The 21,034-nt window shown below is 42.7% G+C and overlaps 1 protein-coding gene across 2 annotated transcripts in view; it reads left to right on the forward strand.

Moving 5' to 3' along the window:
* LOC106577616 (Kv channel-interacting protein 4) overlaps nucleotides 1–21,034 on the forward strand; it is a 299,837-nt gene that overhangs the window by 250,308 nt on the left and 28,495 nt on the right. For both annotated transcript variants that reach the window (XM_082965117.1, XM_014155831.3), the window contains exon 2: nucleotides 14,975–15,099. In XM_082965117.1, coding sequence (XP_082821243.1) covers nucleotides 14,975–15,099 — 125 coding nt within the window. The remainder of the gene's footprint in view (nucleotides 1–14,974; nucleotides 15,100–21,034) is intronic.

Below are 21,034 nucleotides of genomic sequence, written 5' to 3' on the forward strand. Positions count from 1 at the left end.
ACGTAAACTCAGGCAGACTATCGGAATACGGCCCCACAGGTACGACTTGGTCGCACCCCCTTCCTACAAACTAGACCTTGGAATGCCAACATTGCACACACACACATACACACAGCCATCTTGTACACAAGATCCAGTGGTTGTCAGTGGACGTGGCTTTTTTCTGGCACTGAGCATTTGCATGCCGTCTCCAAAAAGCTAGACTTTAAAAAGGTCAATATTCAGATTGACAGTGGAGACAATGGCAAATAGATTTCCCCCTTTCCACTGCCTGTAAAAGCAAATGCCTCCTTTTGAGTCGTCAGTTTGGCATGCCTCAACTAAGCTGTCTATGGCCTTATACAGTATGTGCTGCTCCAACATTCAATAAGGACAGGGGTCTCATTGTATATGTGTGTGAAGGCGTCTGCTCCCTGCGGCTGCCTCTGCCCTCAGATAAAACAGCTTGGGGTCTTGAAGGCACAAGGTCCGTGTTTATGTTTGCACTCACCTGCTTCGTGGAGCAGCACCATTGACCGCAGAGCTTTGATATTCCCGAGTAAAAATTATGGCACGTGTTGCCTGTGGTGGGTGTACACATTTCTGTCTCTGACCGTACCTGGATGTTGCTGCTTTATAATGACATTTGGAAACTAGACTCTAAAATGTGCTTGGGCCAGGTTATAAGTGAAGGTGTGTCCACTTTCGCGTCCTGGATTGTAATGACGAGGCATTTGTTGAAGTTTGGTGGCTGGAGATGAACAGAAATGTTATTCTGGAGCCAGAGGATTGTATCAAATTTCAAACACGAAACCTCACCAACCAAAGACAGATCTCCATCCACTTGGGACTCACCAGCAACATTTCTCCATCTGACTGAGAGGCAGGTGGTTGAAATATTTATGGGTGCAACAGTTGAACACTACTTCCCACGGCACCTATGTGGGTTAAAATCATTTCAAGCCTCTCCACCAGATCTGGCTTCGCGCCTAATCACCATCATTTTGATATTATTAGCTAAGCCTTACCTGACATGATTTTGCTTTTTAAATTCTGGAGGAAAAAAAAGTGGAAAATTAGTGAGGCTCATCCCCAAACATGAGCAGATGTGCTTCTGAGTGGCTAATTATGAAGCCGCCAGAACTGCTATACTAACTGTCAATCTGGGGGCGATCAGATCCAACTCTCCAAAATCTCAGGAATGTGCTGGGAAAAGCAGGTGCACCAGTGATGTCGGTAAAATGGCGGGAGAGCAGGTCAAACCAATCTCATGCTGGTCAACCTCTTCCACAGGACTGAACCAAAACCTATTAAATCTACCATTGCCCAGACTGCAGGACTCTCCCGTTTGCATTCATACTCCGTCTCTTGCTGTGTAATTTCAGTTCATTACCATCTGCTAAGGAATAGTCTGTTCATCCTCATTTCAACTCCGAAAGAACATGTGGATTGATTGGTGTTATAGCAGACACCTACTGACTGCCTCCCGGAAAGCAGAATTAAAGAAAATATGCTCCCGCCAATATTGGAACTTGGGTTGCAATTTGAAATCCATACTACGTCTTGCATTCTCACTTGGGTTACATTGTTCTCCCTGTCACACACGCATATATATGCATATATAGTACTAGTCAAAGGTTTGGACACACCTACTCATTGCAGAGTGTTAAACAAATCAAAATATATTTTACATTTGACATTCATCGATGTAGCCACCCTTTGCCTTGATGACAGCTTTGCACACTCTTGGAATTCTCTCAACCAGCTTCACCTGGAATGCCTTTCCAACAGTCTTGACAGAGTTCCCACATATACTGAGCATTTGTTGGCTGCTTTTCCTTCACTCTGCAGTCCAACTCATCCCAAACCATCTCAATTGGGTTGAGGATGGGTGATTGTGGAGGCCAGGTCATCTGATGCAGCACTCATCACTCTCCTTCTTGGTCAAATAGCCCTTACACAACCTGGGGGTGTGTTGGGTCATTGTCCTGTAGAAAAACAAATGATAGCCCCACTGAGCGCGAACCTGATGGCATTGCGTATCGCTGCAGAATGCTGTGGTAGCCATGCTGGTTAAGTGTGCCTTGAATTCTAAATAAATAAATCAGACAGTGTCACCAGCAGAGCACCATCACACCTCCAAAAATAACAATTTGGACTCATCAGACAAAAGGATATATTTCCACTGGTCTAATGTCCATTGCTTGTGTTTCTTGGCCCAAGCAAGTCTCTTCTTATTATTGGTGTCCTTTAGTAGTGGTTTCTTTGCAGCAATTCGACCATGAAGGCCTGATTCACACAGTCTCCTCTGAACAGTTGATGTTGAGATGTGTCTGTTACTTGAACTCTGTGAAGCATTTATTTGGGCTGCAATTTCTGAGGCTGGTAACTGTAATGAACTTATCCTCTGCAGCAGAGGTAACTCTGGGTCTTCCTTTCCTGTGGCGGTCCTTATGAGAGCCAGTTTCATCATTGCGCTTGATGGTTTTTGCGACTGCACTTGAAGAAACTTTCAAAATTCTTGACATTTTCAGCATTGACTGACCTTCATGTCTTAAAGTAATGATGGACTGTCGCTTCTCTTTGCTTATTTGAGATGTTCTTGCCATAATGTGGACTTGGTCTTTTACCAAATAGGGCTATATTCTGTATACCACCCCTATCTTGTCACAACACAACTGATTGGCTCTAACGCATTAAGAAGGAAAGAAATTCCACAAATTAACATTTAACAAGGCACACCTGTTAATTGAAATGCATTCCAGGTGACTACCTCATGAAGCTGGTTGAGAGAATGCCAAGAGAGTGCAAAGCTGTCATCAAGGCAAAGGGTGGCTACTTTGAAGAATCTGAAATATAAATAATATTTAGATTTGTTTAAAAGTTTTTTGTTTACTACATGATTCCATATGTGTTATTTAATAGTTTTTATGTCTTGTATTCTTCTATAATTTAGAAAAATAGTACAAATAAAGAAAAACCCTTGAATGTGTAGGTCCGTGTGGCTCAGTTGGTAGAGCATGGTGTTTGCAACGCCAGGATTGTGGGTTCGATTCCCACGCGGGACCAGTACGGGGAGAAATGTATGCACTCACTACTGTAAGTCGCTCTGGATAAGAGCGTCTGCTAAATGACTAAAATGTAAATGTGTCCAAACTTTTGACTGGTACATCAATACCTTGCGACTGCCGGTCCAATAAAGTTCTCTGGCAATAACCTTCCCCAGACTCTGTTGTGACATTGGCCATCCTGACATGTTCAATGCCCGTAGAACACTTTCACACTCATTGTCATTTGTCACATATCGCAATACTGACAGGTAGAGTGACTTTTCAATACACTTTTATATGTACATTTACATTTTAGTCATTTAGCAGACGCTCTTATCCAGAGCGACTTACAGTAGTGAATGCATACATTTCATGCGTTTTTTTTTTTGTACTGGCCCCCCGTGGGAATCGAACACACAACCCTGGCGTTGCACACACCATGCTGGCGTTGCAAACACCATGCTCTACCAACTGAGCCACAGGGAAGGCCATATATGTTTCCTTAGAAGTGGACAATGGCAGAATGTTGCTTTGCCTACTGTGAATACGAGACTCTTGCTTCGGTCTTCTGTTGTCTTGCCAGGTCCCAATGGAGACTAAATAAGGAGATGGTTGAGGTGGAGATAAGATCAGTTTAGAGTTTGGCTCAGGTTTCAGTGTGTCAACTAGAGTGTGCCGTGGTGTGTCGTATGTCGTGAGATCACAACACATGGTTTGTTCCGACCAGGCTTCCTTTTCACTCTTAGTGCACAAGCAACCAGGAAGGAGAAAGAACTGATACTGACCTGCCGTTCAAATCGTGTTAGCCCTATGACCGTTTGTTCTCTTCATGTACAGTGGCTTCAGAAAGTATTCACACCACTTGACCTTTTCCACATTTTGTTGTTACAGCCTGAATTTAAAATAGATACAATTTAGATTTTGTTACTAGTCTACACACAATACCCCATAATGTCAAAGTAGAGTTCTGTTTTTAGAATTTTTTACAAATGAATTAATAATGAAAAGCTGAAATGTCTTGAGTTAAGTATTCAACCACTTTGTTATGGCAAGTTTAAATAAGTTCAGTAGTAAAAATATGCTTAAGTCAAAAAATAAGTTGCATGGACTCACTCTGTGTGCATTAAGTGTTTAACATTATTTTTTAATATAACAAAAGGACCACAAAGACGAGGGACATTTTCCAATGCCTTGCAAAGAAGGGCACCTACAAAAACAGACAATGAATATCCCTTTGTACATGGTGCAGTTATTAATGACACTTTGGATGGTGTATCAATGCACCCATTCACTACGAAGATACAGGCGTCCTTCCTAACTAAGTTGCCGTAGAGGAAGGAAACTGCTCAGGGATTTCCCCATGAGGCTAATGGTGACTTTAAAACATTTTCAGTTTAATAGCTGTGATAGGAGAAAACTAAGGATGTATCAACAACATTGTAGTTACTCCAAAATACTAACCTAAATGACAGAGTGGAAAAAAAAGGAAGGCACTAAAATAAAGGGTTTTTCTTTATTTGCTTGTCATCGGCAAGGACTTGAAAGTTGTAATAGTATAATGCACAAGGTGCAATTTCACATTGGCTTGTTCATCATCAGTTTTCCTCTTGTCATGTCAGTCATTGCAAACCTTAGAGCTATTTATAACTTGTCAGAAATGTCCAGATCAACCAGCCCATGTCAGCAAACAATTTTTTAGCAAAGTTTTGTTAGCCTATTGTTGTTGTAATGTTTGAGTCACTCATATCACATTAATACACATTAGACATGGCAAAATGTATAGAGTTGCAAGATAATGAGCTTTAAACCTACAAAAATGTATTTGCAGCTCATGACAAAATATTCTCTAAGTCTAAACCAACAAGTGTGTGTGAACAGTTTGTTTCATGAACAGTGCCCATAGAAATAGACATGGTGCACACGGGATGTTCCCCAATGCTGGTAGATGGGCCTGAGTGAAAAGAATGTTGGGAACCCCTGACGTGGAGTAAGGCATTTGTGAAAATCTTATAGCAATATAGAGTGGGAAAGCGGCTGTGTGTTCGGACAATTAATAGACACTGCAGTAAATAAATACTAATAAAATCACCTGTCTTGCATAGGACTGTACTTTACACAGACCGGTGCGCCATAGCCAATCAGAGCTACAGTCGGCCTATATGCAAATAAACCATTTGCCACATGGGCCTGCCATCATTCACTTTGAACTGGACTGTGTGTTTACAGGCAGTAGCAACAGCACGACCTTAGATCATTAGAAAGCATTCACCAAAAGCCACAAAATGCACCTGAATGGATTTCTGTAAATATGTAAATACCAAGGGTCCTCATACCTTTGGGAACTTTACAATCCTATTGATCAAAGAACCATGGAGGTTGGCTCTCTCCCTCAGTTGCCTATGCACATCAACAACAACAAAATCAACAACTAATGTTAGCCAGATTGAGATGAGCTAAAGTCTAACGAGGGAACAGTAGATAAACCCTCAAACTTTTTCAGCTTGTAGTTGGCCGTCAAAATTGCGCTGATATACAATGGGGAATAGTAGCCTGTTCGCCTTTCTGCAGCTTGCCTGCCAATACATGCTTGTCCCAGCCCACATTTTGTCAACTGAGTGCTTGCCTGCCTGCCCGTCCATTTGATCAATGCCAAATACATTTGATTGACAACTAAGATATATGCTAACTGTGGATAAGTTGTTCAAGTTCAGCATAGCTACCTAGCAAAGTTATTCACATTTCTTGCTAGCTAACCAAATAGAACCTGCATCTCTAGCTGTAGCCAACGAAAAATGATATGGGGAAAAAATGTCTCCACTTGTCAAATGACATGACATCCTCCCAGCAGCTAGCTAGCTAACGTTACCTCCGTGTTTGGAGTGGACACTATATGGTATAGTATGGTCACCTGTTAATGACTGCACTCAATTATTCAACTGGGTTTCTCATCACCCAAGAGGAGTTTCCTTTCCTTTCCTCTGGTTAACGACCGGACCGCATTATCACCAAACAAGGCCTGGATATCCTCAGGTCAACACGGGTTACGGTAATTACGGTGAACCTGTCATCTACCGTAATGGAACGACATTCCAGGCACGGTTAAGAGATCCACAGACCTACGAAAAGGCTCTTATGACACACGAGTGTGATTGCCTGTAACATTAGCAGGTGTGTCGCCAGATGATAAGTTGTAGGTCCTCTAAATGGTGGCATGTTTTTTTTATCCCGGCTTCCTGACGCCACAGAGCGAACATAATGTCTGGGATCTGACGCTAACTCATGCCAGGGTAAGACCTTGACAGGCATGAGAAACAAAGGCTTTCTGAACAGAGCACTGTAAGGCCTAACTGAAGTTTATCTCTGTTTGATGATCCAGTAATATTGGACTATTTGGGGGATATTTGTAAGGGATGTTGTTAGGGGAGGGTAACCTATGGGGTTTGATGCAAGTCATGAGAAGGTCCGAGCTTTACATGAGGGATGTTAAGATTGAAAAGCTGGAAGGGAATTATGTTTCCTCTTCATGATACTTTGTCTGTTTTGATAATAGGACATTCACCCAGAATACTCTTCATCGTGGAAAGGTTCAGGACGATTCCCTGATCTGGACTTTGTCATGCCTTTGGTATACCGCATCTCAGCTTGTAAGTAATCTGAGGGAAAATACATTGTCTGCTTAAATGTAAGAAATAAACTGCAAAAATAAACTACTGATACTTTATAAGATAAGCTACTGTATGTGAGGGAACTTTCAGCCAGCAAAATAATGGATTGTATGTGTACTGAATAACGTTAGCATGGGGCCCCTCAGAACTATGGTAACCCTACCCTTCACCTTTTAACAAAACAATAGGACCTACACAAGCACAGCTGCAGAAATCATCGAATTGTTTGTTTCAGCAGAAAAATGCTATTTAACTATGAATTGATTATAAGTATTCGCAACTATGTCTAACTATTTGTCTACTGAAACAAAGGCAATTGAGTTTGTACATACTATTAATCTATCAAATAATTAAACCATGTTTTTCAGGCCATATATCATATTGATGGTAGTGAGTGTAATCGTAACCACTAGCTCTACTGTAGGAAAAAAGACTCTTGCGAATGTCATACTTTTATGAAATTGAGCAGTTGGGATTTGATGCGTCCGAAGTCAGTCTGTAGGGAATAGTGCTATTCTGGCATCCTTTTTTCTTTCAGCATAACTGTATACTTTGTGTTTGTCGGGCCGCAAAGTAATAGCATCCCCTGGTAATTGTTTTTCTGGGGCATTTATTGCCTTTCCTTATAACCCTTGACGGGATCGGAACTCATTCCTCATTTTGCATCTAGGGCAAAATATTTAAGGCAACCACTTTATTGATGAGAGACTGGATCAAAGTAAAATGCTCCAACATTTTGATGAGCTTTGCACTTAACAACCTACCATTCCTGTAACACTGTGTCAATCTATTTGTTAACTAACTGTTCCAGGTATTGTTTACTTTTTCACAGAAGGCAAAAGTATGAAATGGCAGCAGTGTGCATGTTGTGTTTTTATGCTGCGTTATGATTTTAAATGCTGGGTCCCCAGTTTGTCCATATTATAACAGTGTCTTGGTTAGGACAACAACACTTGACCTTTGCGTATCATTAATACTGTATGTCACACTACGAACTTGGCTCGACAATTCAGTGGAAAGGAAGCAGTCACTGTGACCCCTGCCAACTCATAGTCAAAGCTGTCCCCTACATATCACATCCATTTAGTCAATAAAGGAACAAAGGGCATGTATTCCTCCAGACACACTGGCTGCATGCTCTTTTCCTCCTTGATTAAGGGCCGCGTCACTCAGACCCTACATTAATTCCACTGTTGTCTGCCATTTCTCAAGTCAGACACTTATTCCCTTACTGCACAGCTCCAGAAAATAACAAAACATGCAATTATATGTTCGTATAAGCACATTCACTTCAGACAAATCTTATCTTTGAATGTCGTCAATACTGGCCACAGTAGTCACATTACTTACTTTACTATTCCCTTTAGCTTTTAGTGGAGCTTCTCAGTGTTTCCCCGAGATTCATTTAGCAACGTTCATTTGGCCCACTGCTTTGTTTTTTGCCACCGCTGCAAAAACGTTGTATATGCAGTATATATATATTTCTGCCTAGACGCACTTTTAAATGGATAGTCGTTGGCTCAATGACTGGAAGTCTATGAGAACAGCTAGCATGTCATTGTGCTAACGCTAGTAGCAATGCACCCCCCTACCCTTGCCACCACTGCTTAAAACATTTTCTAGTTGAAACACAGAGCTAATAAAGTCTTGTCACTGCACTACCTTAATCGTTCCACATAAATGTATGCTCTCCAAAGAACTGCCATCACGCTTTGTCTTTAGCGAGGACACACAGACTTCTCCTTGCCAGTCAGCAGAAGCGTGTGTGTCAGTGTGGTAACAAGAATGGATGACAAACGCAAGACATCTGACCGTATGGTCAATAAAATTGTCTGACATCATGCTAGAGGAGGAGGCGATTGTGTCTGCGAGATTGTCTGCGACATAGCTCACACAGGTTACTGGCCTCGATGGATATTGTCTCGAAGAACAAACCAGATTAATGTCATTAATCAGCTTCTATATTTACAGTGCATTCAGAAAGTATTCAGACCCCTGGACTTTTTCCACATGTTGTTACGTTACAGCCTTAATCTAGAATTGATCAAATTTTGTATTTTTTTCCCTTAATCAATCTACACACAGTACCCTATAATGAAAAACAACATTTTTGCACATTTGTTAAATATAAAAAACATACAGTACCAGTCAAATGTTTGGACACACCTACTCATTCTGGGGTTTTTCTTTATTTTTACTATTTTCTACATGGTAAAACAATAGTGAAGACATCAAAACTATGAAATAACACATATGGAATCATGTAGCAATCAAAAAAAGTGTTAAACAAATCAAAATATATTTTATGTTTGAGATTCTTCAAATAGCTGGCATTTGCCTTGATGACAGCTTTGCACACTCTTGGCATTCTCTCAACCAGCTTCACCTGGAATGCTTTTCCAACAGTCTTGAAGGAGTTCCCACATATGCTGAACACTTGTTGGCTGCTTTTCCTTCACTCTGCAGTCCGACTCATTCCAAACCATCTCAGTTGAGATCGGGGGATCGTGGATGCCAGGTCATCTGATGCAGCACTCCATCACTCTCCTTGGTAAAATAGCCCTTACACAGCCTGGAGTTGTGTTGGGTCACTGTCCTGTTGAAAAACAAATGATAGTTCCACTAAGCCCAAACCAGATGGGATGGTGTATCGCTGCAGAATGCTGTGGTAGCCATGCTGGTTAAGTGTGCCTTCAAGACAACTGTGGGACCTTACATAGACAGGTGTGTGCCTTTTCAAATAATGTCCAATCAATTGAATTTACCACAGGTGGACTCCAATCAAGTTGTAGAAACATCTCAAGGATGATCAATGGAAACAGGATGCACCAGAGCTCAATTTCGAGTCTCATAGCAAAGGGTCTGAATACATATGTAAATATGGTATTTCTGTTTTTTATTTTTAATACATTTGCAAAAATTTCCAAAAACCTGTTTTCGCCTCGGTTATGGGGTATTGTGTATAGATTGAGAATTTTTTTTGCATTCATTTTAGAATAACGCTGTAATGTAACAAAATGTGGAAAAAGGGAAGGGTCTGAATACTTTCCGAATGCGCTGTATATTCTAGAGTCTAACTATACATTGTATGTCATAATTCACACATACTGCTGTGTTTGACCATTGTCACACATACTGCTGTGTCAGACCATTATAAGCTCTACATAGTGTACTTCGATCTGCAACCTGCTAAATGTAGCCCCCTACTGAACAAGTCCCAATAAAGTGATGCCTCTTTCGCCACGATAGATTTCCCATCCACAGGATGTCAGTGTGTCTGAGTCCTCACTGTGTGTTCCTCACAAACACGCAACACATTCTATCACTGCTGTTATTCTTTATACCTAACTTCAAAGCTGTCTTGGAATTACAAGTGTTGGAAGTGAGTGATGAACGACATCATTTGAGAGCTTGTCTCATGCCCATGCTTACCTTAAAGCCTTGGACTACATTTTTCAGCACTGCCTCTGGCAAGAGGGTAGAAACAACTTTAGCGCTTGTAAGAGAGGACTCTTAAACGTGTTATTTAAAGACTTTCATGTTGAGTGCGGAGCACCATTAGAACACTAAGTAGATAATGTTTGTAGGGTTTTATATTACACGCTATAGCGATCATAAAGATTGAGCATTTGGATCCCCTTGAGTGGGTAGAAATTGTGTTGACACAATGCTGTTGCGAGAGTGGATTACGTGGAACATTATCCATTTGTCAGTCATGTACACTGCGTGCACAATTATTAGGCAAATTGTATTCCTCGGGATTAATTTTATTGATGAACAAACACAATGCTCTCAGTCAATCCAAAATGTTATTGAACCTCAAACTTGAATGTTTAACAAAGGAAAAGTGAGTTTTGTCTTTCTCAGGGAAATATATTAGTGTGCAGAATTATTAGGCAACTAAATTACAAAAATAGTTTCTCTCAACTCACTTGTTTATTCTCAATTTTTAGAGGAAGTGTAACAGATAAGTAACACAAAATGACAATTGTATAACATTTTTGGCCTTTCAAAAATATTCAGTGACCAATATAGCCACCCTTATTTTCAATAACTGCCATGAGCCTTCCATCTATGTAGTCTGTCAGTTTCTTGATCTGTTCACGATCAATTTTCGCTGAACAGCAACCACAGCCTCCCAAATGCTGTTCAAAAAGGTGTATTGTCTTCCATCGCTGTAAATCTCACGTTTGAGAAGGGCCCACAAGTTCTCAATAGGATTTAAGTCAGGTGAGGTTTGGGAGTTGAGTTTCAGTCCATCTTCAACCCAAAAAGGTCCAACTACCTCATCCTCAATGATAGCAGCCCTGACCAGTACCCCTCCTTCACCTTGCTGGCAACTGACTCAAAGTGGTGCCCTGTGTCCATTACTGATCCAGCCACGGGCCCATCCATTTGATCCATCAAGAGTCACTTTCATTCATGTCCATAAAACCTTTGAAAAATCTGTCTTCAGGTATTTCTTTGCCCAATCTTGACGCTTCAACTTGTGAATCTTATTCAGTGGTGGTCTTGTTTCAGTCTTCTTGACCTTGGCCATGTCTCTGAGCACTTGACACCTTGTACTTCTGAACACTCCAGGTAGGTTGCAGTTCTGGAATACGGTGGCACTGGAGGATAATGGATTCCTGGTAGTTTAACGTTTAATTCTTCTCAAGTCTTTTGCAGTCAATTTGCAGTCAATTTGCCCCAGTTGACTATTCGCAACAAAACGTTTGAATGTCCGGTGGTCACACCTCAATAGTTTAGCTATTTAAAGAGTGTCGCATCCGTCTGAAAGGCATTTTACATTTTTGGCTTTTCAGTCTCAGTTAAATTTCTTTTTTGGCCCATTTTACCTGAGGTAATGAGGCTGCCTAATAATTATGCACACCTTGATATAAGGTGTTATTCACTTTCGCCACACCCTCCCTCATTACACAAATACATATCACCTGAAAATTATTAAATCCAATAAGCATTCAGGTTTATATGGTTTGGAGTTCGAAAATGTGAATAGAAACAATGATCAGAATACTCACTTGCCTAATAATTGTGCACGCAGTGTATAATATTGCTCACAGTGGCAAGTACAATATGGGCCCCTGTGTGTTTTGTGAAGCGATACGCTTGACTGTGTGTGTAAAAAGTTTAGAAATTTGAAGTGCAACCTGAGGTCATGTGCTCAAGATTGTATTCAAAGACACTCTTACAGTGATGACAGACAATACTACAGTATATTAATAAGTAATGTAACATACTGACTGGTTTCCATGGAGCAGACGTTGCAATAGGAGATCAAAATGACTGATAAGAGTTGAATCTCTACAGTCAGTGTTTCCCCTAGAATTGCTTTCAGGGGGTGGGCAATGCCAGCAATTGACAATGTGCAAACAGAATACAGACAGAAGTCAATACACAGATTATATAATATAAATACAGTAAACATAAAACTCTGGAGCTGATTTACCGTGACGAAATACCTAGTTAAATAAATACAATTAAAAATTATACAATAGTGCCATACTGAAGTAGATAGATTCTTTGATGTACCAGTGTTGTAATAGCAAAGTTACTGCATTGCAGTATTTTTTCAATACTTGAATGACTTATCGTGAGCCCAAGCTGCTTGAACAAGGTCTTATATAGGCTGCATCTGCACACTAATAAATTGACATGAGATGAATGCACTTTGATAATTTGCGCCCAGAATTGAGATGCTTCATTTTCCTTTGAGGAATATATGTGCTGACTCTGAATGTTTACACATGGCATGTAAATGCACTCCCGTCCAGTGTTGTCTTGAGAGCCGTTTGTGACAGTAACTCATCTCCACAGCTTGCACTCCATTCCGTTTCAGTCTCCCAGCATGCACAGCAGCCGTCGGTTGTCAGGGTAACATTACACTCACCATGCTGTTTGTCCTAGGTTATGTCTACCCTCAGAACGGCGACAGGCGCGGCGTCAAAACTCAACTAATGAAGCTCTTACCGTGCTCCGCCGCCAAAAAGTAATCTGTCAGTAGCCAAAGCAAGTGACTTTCTCTCTCTCTCAGAACAACCTTCTCTCTCCCAGAACATCTTTCTCTCTCTCAGAACATCTCTCTCACACTCTTTTTCTTTCTTTCCCCCCTTTACCTCTCTTTCCTCCTCCTAAATATTATCCTACCTCCCACCCTTTACTCTGTGGTGTTGTAGTACAGTCAGTGAGGTTTTTAAAAGGAACCTCGGGCCAGCAGTCACTGCTTCTCCAGTCTGTTCTCTGGTGTCCTTATGTGGCTGGCCACTGGCCAGAGGCACCACTAAGGAAACATTTTTAGAGACCTAATCCTTACTTTAGATTCTACAAAAAAATGTGGGACCTAATACCAAAGTCTAATCCCTCCCTTTTCAAATCAATTTCAAACTTCACTGTGTGAGCTCCTTAATGTCATGAGAAATAAGATGCATGGGAAAAGACATGCAAATGCCAATATGGAAGATGTCAATGAAGTGGGTTAGACACTGAAGGCGAAGTGTTAAGCTAAGTTTGAAGTCTTTTACAACCCACCTGTTTATTGTACTTTGTCTATTAAATAACACAAACATGAATTGAAACCCTATGACTATATCATAACTGAGTCAGTAGAAACGGGTGAATCGTTAATCTGGGTTGTCTGATTGTCACTGTCTGTGTATTCCTGTGTGTCCCCCATTCACCATCCAACCAGCTAACTGTAGAGTCAGACTCCATAGCTCTATTGAAGAATCACCGTCACGCAGTTTCTTACCTCACCGTGTGGTGCCAACACGCTCAGTGCTCTGGACAGACTCACCATGGCCTTTGTGTGTGATTGACTTGACAGTGTGAATGAAAGTGTGAGGGATGGCAGGATTTGATTATAGCAATCTGAGGATGACGAGCACCTTGTCATTAGCATAATAAACCTGATCACAAGATACTATATTCTTTTGGAGTGGGAGCATAGGGTTTTCACCAACATCAAAGGCAAACTCTGAAATTGGCAGCATATGAGCTATGAGAGTGTCTTCCCTATCCTATTGATGCTTGTAGACACACACATACACACCAGCTCTTCGGCAGGTTAAACCAATACAGACTAGAGACGTAGCATTTTGGCCACCGTCCACAAGACTCCTCTCAGGGCTAATGAGGGGTGGCGAGACGCTGGCATACCTCAGGTGAGTGTGTGCGAGAGAGACTTTTCAATTGCTCGGCTCTGAGGACAACCACTGGCATTGACAGGCCCGAGACGGCGGCTGCCATCATTACAGGCCCATTAAAGCGCCTCTCCGAGTTCAACGGCCCCCATCTCGAGGAGGCTCCCTGCCAGAGGGCCCTTGTTCCTGGGTTTCGATAACGCTAATTACCTCTGCTGTGATATTTCAGTGAGGAGAGATCGGGACACCGCCAAGCGTTTGGGGGTTTTGTAATGGAGGGACCAAGCAAGGATGTGAAAAGATCTTCCTCGATTGGTTGGCTTTGGAAGTGTGCTTGAAGCTTAACCTTAAGGCTAATGTCAAATAACATCAAATTGTAGGGAACATCATGTGGGTATGGCTAAACTGACAATGAACGTACACTACTAGCCTATATTCTACCCCTCCTGAGAATGTGTGGCTGAGATTCACCTGGCTGTAGGCCTTTAAGACATTACAGTGGCTTTTGCGTGATTGGCATTTCAATGGGATAGCATTAGCAACATGGGTGATAAATGATCATATTAGATAACAGCGACAGGTGGGCTGGTTCCAATACTTATTCGTATCCTCATTTGCTCCTCCCATAATAATCAAACATTTCAAAGTGGCTATAGACTCCTTTGGCTCACGATGGTGGAGAGTTGATTCGGAGCAGCCATTTTAAAGAACCTGCTTTTATGCTGGAATGGTAATGGTATGCTATCCCTAGAATTATATAACAATATAGCCTGTGAAGTAACTGGTTTCACAATAGTTGCAGTGCTGTGCTTACTTAAGGATCCAGAATTAGCATGTTTAGAATGTGTTTGACATTCATATTAACTCCATTAACCTTGCTGCTTTAACACAAACTAGCATATGGTAGAGCACTATTGTTTCGTATAATGCTTTGTTTAACCTGGCTAGTGTAAACTACACTGCTAATCTCTGTTCTTAGAGGGCGAGTCAGTGCTGTGAGATCTTTGTGGGCTCTAGAACACCGTGTAGCACTGCAAAACTTACTGAATAGGACAGGACACACTTTTCTTTTATGGGTGAAATGCAGCCAATTGTGTTGAATTGTTCTGAATGAGTCAGATTCCTTCTTCCTCCTCTCCAGACAGCGTGGAAGATGAGTTGGAGCTGTCGGCCGTCCGCCATCGCCCCGAGGGTCTGGAGAAACTGGAGGCTTTGACCCGCTTCAACCGCAAGGAGCTGCAGATCCTCTACCGAGGCTTCAAGAACGTAAGTGGCCCAGTTTCACCACGCATCCAAAGCCATTGAAAGAACGTGCATTGGCTTTTTTGTATCTCCGCTAAGGTCCTCCTCCATCCAGTCGAATTTGTGTCTCCATTCTCCATCCTTAGCTATTTATTTATTTTTTCCTACTATGGCCAGGTGTGTAGATGTTTAGTCTACTCGTGTTTTTCCTTTCTAAATATGACGTAGCAGTCAGACGTCTTTGTCCTGTCGTGTCCCTTGTATATATCTTTTTACATCTTTTTCTTCGCATATCTTTAAAAAATATTTTCCTAAACCTCAACTTCAAAATACTCTCCTGCAAACCACCTCACCCAATCTGGCGTGGATCTGTATTTTTTTTTTCTAAAGTATTTCTATTTACTTCGGATCTGGAATCCCTCAACTGAAGCTAGCCAGCTAACTACCTACCAGCTATCAGTCAGCAAACCATTGCTAGCGGTCATCAGCTAACCTTTAGCTCGGAAAGCTCTCTCCAGTTCGAACAACTTGACTCAAACCAGAACATATATTTTTTTTCTCCATATCCCCGGATTCCCACCGCAAACTCTGAACATTTTCATCTGGATCTTCGCAACTAGCTAACCGCAATCCTGGGTGACTACTCCTGGCTAGCGTTTCCATCTCGGAGCAAGCACCAATTAGCCTGAAGCTAGCCCGGCCAGGGCTCCTGTGCTACCACCGAAGCCAACTCCTGGGCAACAATATCCGGTTCCCTTCTACTGCCAGTACGGGGCACGGAACCCCGCGGATCCTCTACGACTGGAATACCGACATAATCTGCCTGAGGATTCCAACAGGCCCCTCAGGCGCGACGTCCGCTGAAGGCCCATTCTGCTAACCGCAACCTGCTAGCTACCTAGAGCTACTTGGAACCCTACTAACCCTACTAATTCGTATCGACGCCACCGCACGAAGAGGCAAAAACAGACTTACCCCCATCGTGACGTCCCCCAAAGGCTAACTGCTAGCTTACCTGCCCCGGTCTGCTAACTGCTTGCTTGCTAACCCAGTCTGCTAACTGCTAGCTTGCCAGCCCCGGTCTACTAACTGCTAGCTTGTTTAGCCCCGGCCTACTAACTGTTAGCTTGTTAGCAACGGCATGCTAACTGTCTGAATCGCCGTGTCCCCAGTCACCCCAACCACTCACTGGACCCATATGTTCACTTGGCTACGCATGCCTCTCTCTAATATCAATATGCCTCGTCCATTACTGTCCTGGTTAGTGATTACTGTCTTATTTCACTGTAGAGCCTCTAGCCCTGCTCAATATGCCTTAACCAACCATGTTGTTCCACCTCCTACATATGCGATGACATCACCTGGTTTAAACGTCTCTAGAGACTATATCTCTCTCATCATTACTCAATGCCTAGGTTTACCTCCAATGTACTCACATCCTACCTTACCTTTGTCTGTACACTATGCCTTGAATCTATGCTATCGTGCCCAGAAACCTGCTCCGTTTACTCTCTGTTCCGAATGTGCTAGACGGCCAGTTCATATAGCCTTTAGCCGTACCCTTATCCTACTTCTCCTCTGTTCCTCTGGTGATGTGGAGGTTAATCCAGGTCCTGCAGTGCCTAGCTCCACTCCCACTCCCCAGGTGCTCTCATTTGTTGACTTCTGTAACCGTAAAAGCCTTGGTTTCATGCATGTTAACATTAGAAGCCTACTCCCTAAGTTTGTTTTACTCTGCCAACCCAGATGTCTTAGCCGTGTCTGAATCCTGGCTTAGGAAAACCACCAAAAACCCTGAAATCTCCATTGCTAACTATAACATTTTCCGCCAAGATAGAACTGCCAAAGGGGGCGGTGTTGCAATCTACTGCAAAGATAGCCTGCAGAGTTCTGTATTACTATCCAAGTCTGTACCCAAACAATTCGAGCGTCTACTTCTAAAAAGTCACCTTTCCAGAAACAAGTCTCTCACTGTTGCCGCTTGCTATAGAGCTCCCTCTGCCCCCAGCTGTACCCTCGATACCATAGGTGAATTGATTGCCCCCATCTATCTTCTGAGCTCGTGCTACTAGGTGACCTAAACTGGGACATGCTTAACACCCCGACCATCCTACAATCTAAGCTTGATGCCCTCAATCTCACACAAATGATCAATGAACCTACCAGGTACAACCCCAAAGCCGTAAACATGGGCACCCTCATAGATGTCATCCTAACTAACTCGCCCTCCAAATACACCTCTGCTGTTTTCAATCAAGTTCTCAGCGATCACTGCCTCATTGCCTGCATCCATATTGATTCTGCGACCAAACGACCACCCCTCATCAATGTCAAACGCTCGATAAAAAACACTTTCTAATCGACCTGGCCCGGGTATCCTGGAATGACATTGACCTCATCCCGTCAGTAGATGATGCCTGGCTATTCTTTAAAAGTGCCTTCCTCACCATCTTAAATAAGCATGCCCCATTCAATTTTTTTTAACTAGGAATAGATTTAGTCCTTGGTTCACTCCAGACCGGTCTGCACTTGACCAGCACAAAAACATCCTGTGGCATTAGCATCGAATAGCCCCCGTGATATGCACCTTTTCAAGGAAGTTAGGAACACATATACATAGGCAGTTAGGAAAGCTAAGGCTAGCTTTTTCAAACAGAAATTTGCATCCTGTAGTACTAACTCAAAAATGTTCTGGGACACTGTAAAGTCCATGGAGATTAAGAGCACCTCCTCCCAGCTGCCGACTGCTGAGGCTAGGAAACACTGTCACTACGGATAAATCCACTATAATTGAGAATTTAAATAAGCATTTCTCTACGGCTGGCCATGCTTTTTACCTGGCTAACACTACCCTGGTCAACTGCCAGGCACCCTCCACACCAACCCGCCAATGCCCCCACCATTTCTCCCATTACCCAAATCCAGATAGCTGATGTTCAGAAAGAGCTGCAAAATCTGGACCCCTACAAATCGGCCGGGCTAGACAATCTGGACCCTCTCTTTCTAAAATGATCTGCCGAAATTGTTGCAACCCCTATTACTAGCCTGTTCAACCTCTCTTTCATATCGTTTGAGATTCCCAAAGATTGGAAAGCTGCCGCAGTCACCCCCCTCTTCAAAGGGGGTGACACTCTAGACCCAAACTGCTACAGACCTATATCTATCCCCTGTCTTTCTAAGGTCTTCAAAAACCAAGTTAACAAACAGATTAGCGACCATTTCAAATCTCACCGTACCTTCTCCGCTATGCAATTTGGTTTCCGAGCTGGTCATGGGTGCACCTCAGCCACGCTCAAGGTCCTAAACGACATCATAACCGCCATCGATAAGAGACATTACTGTGCAGCCGTATTCATCGACCTGGCCAAGGCTTTCGACTCTGTCAATCACCACATTCTTATTGGCAGATTCGACAGCCTTGTTTTCACAAATGATTGCCTCGCCTGGTTTACCAACTACTTCTCTGATAGAGTTCAGTGTGTCAAATCGGAGGGCCTGTTGTCCGGACCTCTGGCAGTCTATGGGGGTGCCACAGGGTTCAACTCTCGGGCCAACTCTCTTCTCTGTATACATCAATGATGTTTCTCTTGCTGCTGGTGATTCTCTGATACATCTCTACGCAGACGACAACATTTTGTATACTTCTGGCCCCTCTTTGGACACTGTGTTAACTAACCTCCAGACGAGTTTCAATGCCACACAACTCTCCTTCCGTGGCCTCCAACTGCTCTTAAACGCAAGTAAAACTAAATGCATGCTATTCAATCGATCACTGTCCGCACCTGCTCGCCCGTCCAGCATCACTACTCGGCTCCGACTTAGAATACGTGGACAACTACAAATACCTAGGTGTCTGGTTAGACTGTAAACTCTCCTTCCAGACTCACATTAAGCATCTCCAATCCAAAATTAAATCTAGAATCGGCTTCCTATATCGCAACAAAGCATCCTTCACTCATGCTGCCAAACATACCCTCGTAAAACTGACCATCCTACCGATCCTCGACTTCAGTGATGTCATCTATAAAATAGCCTCCAACACTCTACTCAACAAACTGGATGCAGTCTATCACAGTGCCATCCGTTTTGTCACCAAAGCCCCATACACTACCCACCATGGCCCTCGCTTCATACTCGTCGCCAAACCCACTGGCTACAGGTTATCTACAAGTCTCTGCTAGGTAAATCCCCGCCTTATCTCAGCTCACTGGTCACCATAGCAGCACCCACTCGTAGCACGTGCTCCAGCAGGTATATCTCACTGGTCACCCCCAAAGCCAATTCCTCCTTTGGTCATCTTTCCTTCCAGTTCTCTGCTGCCAATGACTGGAACGAACTGCAAAAATCTCTGAAGCTGGAGACTCATATCTCCCTCACTAGCTTTAAGCACCAGCTGTCAGAGCAGCTCACAGATCACTGCACCTGTACATAGCCCATCTGTAAACAGCCCATCTATCTACCTACCTCATCCGCATACTGTATTTATCTTGCTCCTTTGCACCCCAGAATCACTACTTGCACATTCATCTTCTGCACATCTACCATTCCAGTGTTTAATTGCTATATTGTAATTACTTCGCCACCATGGCCTATTTATTGCCTTAACTCCCTTATCCTACCTCATTTGCACTCTCTGTATATAGACTTTTTGTTTTCTTTTGTTCTACTGTATTATTGACTATGTTTTGTTTATTCCATGTGTAACTCTGTGTTGTTGTATGTGTCAAATTGCTATGCTTTATCTTGGCCAGGTCACAGTTGCAAATGGGAACTTGTTCTCAACTAGCCTACCTGGTTAATTTACATTTACGTCATTTAGCAGACGCTCTTATCCAGAGCGACTTACAAATTGGTGCATTCACCTTATGATATCCAGTGGAACAACCACTTTACATCTATATGGTTAAATAAAGGTGAAATAAATAAAAAATGACCTGCCTTATTGAGCTCTTGTTAGTGCAGGGGGAAACTTTTTTTTAACTTGTCCCCTGACCTTGGGTTCATGGCATTTCAACTCTGTCTAAGGAATTGTAGGGGGGGCATTGAAAGTATTCAATAGGTTTAATGGACCAACATTTTTTATGTGTGATCTTCTGTCAAATGGCACAAGTGTAATCACAGTTGGAAGATGTCTCACTCGAATATATTCTGGAGTACTCAAGGAACAATTAGGTCATACCTAGAATATATTCCATTCTAGTTTATGACTAACGTACAATCAGGTCACACAAAGATCCTTAGAGAGGTACATATACAATCGAAATCGTCACCTCTGTTGTGAACTGTAATGAGATGACCCAGAATCAGTGGTGGTTCTAGACCATTTCAACTGGGGGGGCCAAGCTGGGGCCAGGTGTACTGTTAGAGGGGCCAGTTACATTAGACGTTATTGTTGTCATATCGTTTTCTTCACTGCATTGCAGGCATTAGCAGGCAAAAGACCATGTTCATAATCATCATCGTTGCCACTGTCTACTAACGGATGTAAAAAAAGAACGACAGCAAAAATTTGTTATGTAAAAATAATTTCATACTCCACATTTAGGGGGGCCACAAGGGGGTCCAAAATTGTTGTCACAGGGGCACTGGGCCCCCCCAGAACCGCTAGTGCCCAGAATGAATCTGACCCAAATTGTCTGGTGACAAATGGAAGAGGGGAGCCACGGCCTATGATACCTGCATCCTGAGTGGCCCTGGCCCCAATGGACCCTAACCCGAGACCCTTGGAGCCACGGAGGTAAACACTATCCATTAGCCCTTCACCACAGAAGACTGTAAATAGGGGTTGATAAGTGGTCTAATGAGTGAGGTGGCTGTTAATTGACACCCTGTAATCTCCCTGACTCCTTTCCCCAATGAGATCTCCCATCAAAAGGTTTTTTAGAACCCTTCCACTTTCCTACCTCAAGAGCTTTTTGTTTTATCTCCTCTTTAACCAAGACCAGGGTTTTTAAGGTAG

Source organism: Salmo salar, chromosome 18 (genome assembly GCF_965601325.2).
Source record: "Salmo salar chromosome 18, fSalSal1, whole genome shotgun sequence".
In the NCBI taxonomy this organism is placed as follows: Eukaryota; Metazoa; Chordata; class Actinopteri; order Salmoniformes; family Salmonidae; genus Salmo; species Salmo salar.